This window comes from Telopea speciosissima, unplaced genomic scaffold, assembly GCF_018873765.1.
Source record: "Telopea speciosissima isolate NSW1024214 ecotype Mountain lineage unplaced genomic scaffold, Tspe_v1 Tspe_v1.0104, whole genome shotgun sequence".
Classification (NCBI taxonomy): domain Eukaryota; kingdom Viridiplantae; phylum Streptophyta; class Magnoliopsida; order Proteales; family Proteaceae; genus Telopea; species Telopea speciosissima.
The window spans coordinates 80,134-88,174 of record NW_025317440.1 but is presented as its reverse complement, the minus strand read 5'-3'; the positions used below and the strand labels follow the sequence as shown (position 1 = coordinate 88,174).

The 8,041-nt window shown below is 43.8% G+C and overlaps 1 protein-coding gene across 1 annotated transcript in view; it reads left to right on the top strand.

The window, feature by feature from the left end:
• Positions 1–7,099: 7,099 nt before the first annotated feature.
• The window catches only part of LOC122647644 (protein FAR1-RELATED SEQUENCE 7-like), a gene marked incomplete at its 3' end in the record, with an annotated part of 81,066 nt that continues 80,124 nt past the window's right edge, over positions 7,100–8,041 (top strand). Inside the window, exon 1 of the mRNA XM_043841003.1 lies at positions 7,100–7,921. Coding sequence (XP_043696938.1) covers positions 7,370–7,921 — 552 coding nt within the window. The remainder of the gene's footprint in view (positions 7,922–8,041) is intronic.

Here is an 8,041-nt window from a genome sequence, read left to right as displayed (position 1 = left end):
TACCGAAGCACTTCTACGTGCCTGGAATACGAAAGGAAAAGTCGAGGCATTCCCCATCAAGGAAAGAACCTTCACATTCCACTTTCAACATGAGTTGGGTTATGGGACCATGGGCGGTGGCTGGTAACCTTATTGTTTTGGAACGATGGAATAACGAGGAGAAGTGGAACTTCGACAGGGTGGCTTTCTGGATTCAGATCCATGGAGTCCCGCTGGAGCTACAAGACCTAAAGCTAGCACTGCAACTGGGTTCCAAGATTGGCCACTCATCCAAGGCAATGATTATCGATGGTAACCAGTTTGGTGAAAGAATCCGATTCCTTCATGTCCGAACGAGTGTCAACATCTTCAAACCTCTAAAAAACCACCTTACTCTACAAAGGAAAAATGATTCGCAATTCAAAATCCAAGTCAAATATGAGCGTATGCCATTGTACTGCTACTACTGTGGTACCATTGGACACGAGGAGAATAGGTGTACCTTATGGTTCTCGGAAGAGCAAAACCACCGTCAGGTTCATGGATGCTTAGCGGGCTCAAGATGTAAGCAACTCCCACGAGGCAGAGCTGGAACTGACATTAGAGGAATCACTCCTCCACCTCGAGTGATAGAACAGGCTGCGTGCTTGAATGTTGAAGAGTTGGAGCAGACACCGGCAGGGGAAGCTACTGGAGAAACTCCGACGTCCGGCGTCGGAAGAGATGATAGACCGCAGAGAGAGAGCAGGAACATGACCCCAAGCGAAGCAGGAAATCAGGCGTGCCCCAGACAAAATCCCCGTACTGTCAGCGCCATCAGCAGAGCTGTCGGCCCAGGTATCACTGCCAGCGATTACCCTGTTGATTGGCAGTTTCTGAATTGCCAGAACCTTTATCCTACTCCCATAAACGACACCCAACCTAACACTAATGACCCCATTACAGCCCCTCCATCACACCCCACGCAATTACTTGGCCAAAACTTGTTCTCTTCCATCATACCTAATCTCCCTGTGCACGCCTTTCTACACCCAACTTTTTCCCAATAACTACCAAATCACAACAACAACCCAACTCCAGCTACCCAAATAGCCTATCTCCAGGCCCACCTTACCCAGAGACCTGACCTCACCCAAGCTCTCCTCAGCCTTTTACCTCAACTTTCAGCGTGCTCCATTTCTAACCCTTACCAGGACCCTACCATTGACCCGTACCTTACTTTGCAGCCTTTGCTAAACCAGACAAACCTGGAAATGCAAACCAACACCCTTTTGAACACCCACCAACAACAATTGTCCCCACAAGCATTCCCAAACCAACCGCAACAGGTGTCCCCACCAGCCCTTCCCAGTATACAACCTGAGCAAATCACCCAGACTCCAGCAAAATAAATCACCCAGGCACCAAAGAAGCTGATCACCCCTACCAACCATGAACCAAGACAGGTCCCAACCAAAACAAATCCTACTGTGTCATTGGATGAGCCGATTCAAACCTGAGCCAAAGCAAAGAGAGCACGAAGGACTAAACAAAATGTTGAAACTGATATGGAGATTGAAGCAGCACAACCAGAAGGTGAACATTTTTTACTGCAGGACCCCGTGGCGGCTGGGGGATATCAGCCCCACGGGCAGATGTGAAGGTGTTGAGCTGGAATTGTCAAGGATTGGGGAGCTCCTTGACAATTCGCTCTCTGCGGAACCTCTCCAAGAGTGATAGACCGGACATTATTTTTCTTACGAAGTCGCGATGCAACAACACCAAGCTTTCCTGCATCTGTAAAAGTCTCAAGCTACATTCGAACTTCACTATCAAGCCCGTGGGCACTGCAGGGGGTTTAGCCATCTGCTGGCACTCAAGTGTAAATGTTCAAGTTTCATAGTCTGATAACCGTATGGTGGATTGCATGGTTTCTGCTAATCAAGAGGAACCATTTCTGCGTACTTGTATTTACGGCGATCTGATCCGAGCGAACAGTCAAGCGGTCTGGATAGAGTGACCAATCTGGGAGCATCGAGAACCGAGGCCTGGCTCTGTGTGGGTGACTTCAACTCCCATCTTGGTTGGTTTGAAAAAGTTGGTGGAAGTGTTAAGTCCTCATACGACTGCAGAAATTTTCAGAATATGATGGATAATCTAAATTCACGTGGAATAACAGAAGATCTAACCACGCTAATATTCGCATTCACCTGGATCGAGCTCTAGCAAATGCATCGTGGAGAAGGAGATTCGAAAATGCAGTCGTCTTCGTAAGACCGGCCATAGGCTCTGACCACAACCCAATCGTAGTCGATACAAATGGTGGGAGAGCCAAAGGTCCTAAACCCTTCCGATTTGAGGCGATGTGGCTAAGACATCCACAATGCAAAGCTACAGTGACTAAAGCCTGACACAGTCCAACGTGTGGATCGGCTGCTTTACAAGTGCACAGAAGAGCGAAGAATTGTAAGGAGGTCTTTCAGAGGTGGAACCGCGAAGTGTTCGGGGACGTCCAAAACAACATAAGTTCTCTCAAGAAGGAGCTGGACCGTTTGCAGGATTCAAGTCAATCTGATTTTTCTCAAGATTAGATCAACAAAGTCTCAGAGGCACTAGCTAAAGAATTTGAGAAAGAAGAAGACCTGTGGGCCCAGAAGTCTCGGATTGATTGGTTGAAGAGCGGTGATCGTAATACGGGTTTCTTCCATGCTACGATGATCCAAAGGCGTATCTCAAACAAAATCTTCAAGCTTAAGAGAACCTCGGGTGAGTGGACAAATTCTGATTCTGAAGTTTATGACCTTATTAAAGAGCATTTTAGTCAACTTTTTTCCTCAGAGTTAGTTGATCAAGACGGTTTTCAATTTGTTATAAATCAATTGGACCCAATGGTCTCAAGTGACCTCAATAATCTCCTCTGCATTGAACCAGCTCTTGATGAAGTCCATAAAGCGGTTTTCTCAATGGGCCCGTTGAAAAGCCCAGGCCCAGATGGGCTCCCCCCAGTTTTTTACCAAAAGCACTGGGACTCAGTTGGTGCTGACTTGTTCGACTTTGTGACTGAGTTTTTTAGAACAGGCAATATGCCCGCAGAGCTGAACAACACCCTTATTTGCCTCATTCCTAAAGTCCCATCCCCGGATTCGGTTGATCAACTGCGACCTATAAGTTTGTGTGATGTGGCATTTAAAGTGGTTACTAAAATCATGGCGTCTCGGCTTCAAGGGGTGTTGGACCATATTATTGCTCCCAACCAATCGGCGTTCATTCCTTCAAGACTCATATCAGATAATATTCTCATAGCACATGAGATCTTCCACTACTTGAAGAGGAGGAAAAAAGGCCGAAAAAAGTTTGTGGCTCTCAAACTCGATATGAAGAAATCCTATGACCGGTTGGAGTAGTGTTTTATTGAAAAGGTGCTTTCTAAATTGGGCTTCAGCGGCAGACGGGTGTCCATGGTTATGGCTTACATTTTGTCAGCTAAATATAACCTCCTTGTCAACGGCACAGTCAAAGGATCCATCAACCCGACAAGAGGAATCCGGCAAGGCGATCCCCTCTCACCGGCAATTTTTATCCTATGCTCACAAGCTCTCTCCTCCCTAATCATTAAGGCTGAAGGGTTCGGCCTTCTCCACGGTATCAAAGTTCGCAATAGAGGGCCTTCTATCTCCCACTTGATGTTCGCCGATGATTGCCTATTATTCTCAGAGCTCAAATTGGAGGAAGTCTGCCACCTCAAAGCTTGCCTAGATCTGTACTGCAAGGCAAGTGGGCAAGCGATCAATCTCAAAAAGTCCTCTCTCACTTTTAGTGCCAATACCCACCAAAAGTTTAAGAGGTGGTTCTCTAGAGTCCTCAAAATACCTTATGGTGATGGCCCAGCCAAATACCTTGGTCTACCAACGGAATTTGGGATTTCAAAAGCCCAAGCTTTCCAGGAGCTCAAAGAGAAGGTTGGGAAGAAATTCCAAAGCTGGAAACACCAACTCCTTTCCCATGCTGGACGTGAAGTGATGCTAAAAGCGGTGGCTTTCTCTATGCCAAATTTCTCGAGCTCTCACTTTAAGATCCCAGTGTCCATACATACCGAGTTAAGGAGGAAAGCTGCTGATTTCTTTTGGGGCAAGAAAGATCAACAATCCAAAATTCATTGGATATCTTGGGCCCGGCTCGGTCGCCCTAAGGACAAAGGAGGATTAGGATTTCGTGACCCGGCCCTTCAAAATTCTGCTCTCCTCTCTAAGGTCGCATGGCGCCTATGGACTCAACCGGAATCTCTGTGGGCTTTACTCATTAAGAGCATCTATTTCAAGGATACTAGCTTTATGGAAGCTAAGTTAGGGCATCAGCCCTCTTGGGCATGGAGAAGCCTATTGGAAGGGAGAAGAGTTATCTGTTCAGGTCTGTGTTGGAAAGTGGGAACAAGCTCTAGCATTCGGATTTGGGAGGACCGGTGGATACCCACGATGAAAGGTTATAAGGTAACACATCCTAAACCAGATGGGTGTGATTTATGCTTTGTTTCTGACCTTATAGACCATGACAACCGAACTTGGAAGAGGGAATTAATCTCTGAAGTGTTCTACCCTTTGGACAAGGAGGAAATTCTAAAAATTCAACTCAATATATTTCCCCAAGAAGATTCTCAGTTCTGGGCAGCTTCAAAGAACGGCTCTTTCTCGGTGAAATCGGCGTATCGCTTGCTATCCGATGAGAGTTTTCAATCACAGCAGGAGAGAGCTTCATCATCTACAACTAGACAAGCTTGGAATCAAGCTCATGACTCAGTCTGGAAGAACATCTGGGCATGCCTAACTCTACCGAAAATAAGAAACTTCTTGTGGAGGGCTTGCGCCCAAGGCATAGCATCGGCTGAGGCTCTTCACCAAAGACATATCCCTGTGGACTTATCTTGCCAGCGATGCGGAGCAGCAGTGGAAACTGTTGACCACATTCTTCTAGACTGCGATTTCTCTCGTGCGGTTTGGTTTGGATCCTCCCTCTCCTATAGTGTGCCTCGGTTGGAAGAACCTAAAGTCCACCAATGGATTCAGGCATGGAACGCCATCCACCAGGGAAACAAAAAAGTGGCGCAAGAGACTATTAGCTTGTGTTCGTTCATAGCTTGGCAGATATGGGTTGCGAGAAACGTCATTGTTTTTAAAAGGAAAGCTTGGTCCCCAGGGGAAGTGATTGAAGCAGCACAAAAAGCTTTTATTGAATTCAACCAAGTGGTGTAGAAGCCTACTGCCCCGCCTACTCCTTGAGCCGAAAACGAGAGCCCAGGCAGCTGGAAGTCCCCTCAGTAGGGTTGGTTTAAAATCAATTGTGATGCGTCATTGAAGCCTGGAGGTAATATTGGCGGTTTGGGTTTCATCTTTCGTAATCACTGGGGGGAAAGCGTGCTAGTCGTGTTGTCGCCAGCTCATTTCCAGAATATCCTGGTTGGGGAAGCTTTAGCTTTGCGAAGAGCCATCCTCCTAGCCCTTGGAGATTGCTGCGACAGAGTCATTGTTGAGTCGGATAATAGAGAACTAATTCTCCTTATCCAAGACCCATCAAAGAATAGCCCAATTGAAGTGTCCCCAGTCATACAGGACATCCACTATCTGGTTTCTCTTTTTGAGAGGTGTTCGATGAACCACATTCCTAGGGAGATTAACAGCCTTGCTGACTCCTTAGCCCGGAGGGCCCTGTCTTGTTTGTGTGAGATGGTCTGGCCCAATTCCACTCCCTGGATCCACGATCTTTGTAATCAAGAATCCTCAGTTGTAACACGAATTTTAGATCAATGAATTTGCTTTTGACCAAAAATAAAAAATAAAGCATACACGTACAAGTGGGTGATTCAGACCAGCAGGTCGCAGACAATATCAAACATACGCACGAGCCCTCTCTGCCGTAGGATAGATCTCTTAGCTCGAGATTGTGACCTCCGTCATCTTCCTCACATCTGTTGCCTGACACAGCTCAAGCTCGCTCTGATCACAGCCCAAGTTCAGTTTCCCCTGAAGGGAACAAAAACAAGGAGAATCCTTAATTCAGATCGGACCCTTTATATGTACTAAAGTTCAAGCTTGATGTACGTTTCTCAATCCTATTTTATTCCTCCCACTGTAAATTTTGATGATAGATCATGTTTACTTATTGATTCCTTAAATTATCTTCTGTGGTATACTTAATCGTTTTATAATACACATAAGCTCTTGTCCTAAAACGTATTGAGAGAACGACTTGATCTATGGGTTTCATTTCATTTTCCCCTTTAAGCTCTTGTATGTTTTTTGTTTCACAAGATTTTAAACAGGGAGAGAGAGGCTAACACTGTAGCAGAATTAGAAGTCGGTTGAGTACGAAATGTGAAGCTAGACTCTGAAATGAATTATGATCCTTCAAATTTGTCTATGAAATTGTAATAACTTTTGTTTTTTAGTGGTTATGGTGTTCAGAGTGCTTTGGCCAGAAAGGGGTGGGTGGGGGGAGGTTTCTCTAGCGAGCGAAGTTGACAATTATTGTCCTTGTCAATGGGAAAATAAGAACAAACCTTAAAAGACAAATCTAAAGCTATTTCTTGATAATTTCAGTCTAACCAAACAAACCCTTTTCAATGTTGGTCTCTAAAAGCTCAGAGGAACTGTAAAAGCCGTAATATATATTCCGTTCTCTGGGTATAAGATAGCATATTTGTGTTGGTCATCTTTTTTTCTTTTCCATACAATGTCATGTAATTGTCTCAGGAAAGACTACAAAGCTAAGATAAAGGTTACAAACTAAGGAGTTTATTTTGTTTTGTTTTATTTATTTTATTTTTAGTCCTGGAGCAGGATGTATTTAAAATTGATAAGGTTTTCCAAAGAGATCTTTTGGCTTAACATCGGGGTTACTCTAAAAATTTTATATTTCTTAACTAGCACAACATCTCCAGATTTTAAGGCCTGAATCCTATATCCTGCTTTTGGTTTCAGATGCTAATGATGTCAGATCATCGTTTTAGCTATTCATGGTCCGTGCTTGCTGACTATTATTCTAGCACACTGTCAAACAGAATCTTTTATTATATGAAGTGAAACTGCAAATTTTCCCACAAAAAAAAAGGACCAAAAATATGAAAAGCTAAGACTTGATAGTTTAGAGATTATAATTGTTTGTGAGGAGATCCAGCAAAAGAGGTTGTCTTTCTGTTGATCTTGAATGGACCGTAGAGTGATACTGTCCTTGAAAGGCATGTCTGTGAGGATGATCCAGCAAAAAAGGTTGTCTTAATTTATTTATTTGTAGACAACATAATGTATAAGTTGTAGGAAAGGTATATGCAGCATCAACTTCTTAAACTATGGATATTATAATTTCAATAATGGGAGATTTGTCTATTCATTGATTAATAAATTTTTGTGCTAGGAACCTAATGTCAAGCACCTTGGGTGAAGGATTTGGCTTCATAGAGAGTGAGAAGGGTTCTAATAGTCGAAATTTTGATGAGCATGAAACAAAAGAAGATGAGCTTTTGGAGTTTTGTGATTCACAAATAGATGGGAATAATGAGATGACACTGAAAGAAATGTCTAGAGAAGAGTTAACTCCAAATGATGAACCCTTAGAACCATACACTGGAATGTCATTTAATTCAGTAGATGATGCAAGGGAGTTTTATAGTGCATATGCGAAACATATAGGTTTCACAGTACGCACAAATCGTATTCGACATTCGCAGAAAAACAGGACAAATATAGCTCGGGACTATGTTTGCTCGCAAGAAGGTTTTCGTGCAGCAAAACATACACTTAGAAAAGATAGGATTCTTCCACCAAGGCCCATCACAAGAGAAGGATGTAAAGCAATGATACGGGTAGCTGCGAGGGATGGTAGTAAATGGGTTGTCACAAAGTTTGTACCTGAGCACAATCACAATCTAATGACTCCAAGTAAAGAACCAGGTCAACGACCCAGTCTGAGTGAGGTAAGTTTGAGATCAGCTATTATAGGTGATTGCAGTTATTAATAATCCTCCCATAATTCTTTCCCCCCTTTTGTATAGCTTATACCTGGAATTAGGGTACCATAACAGAATTTCAATCTG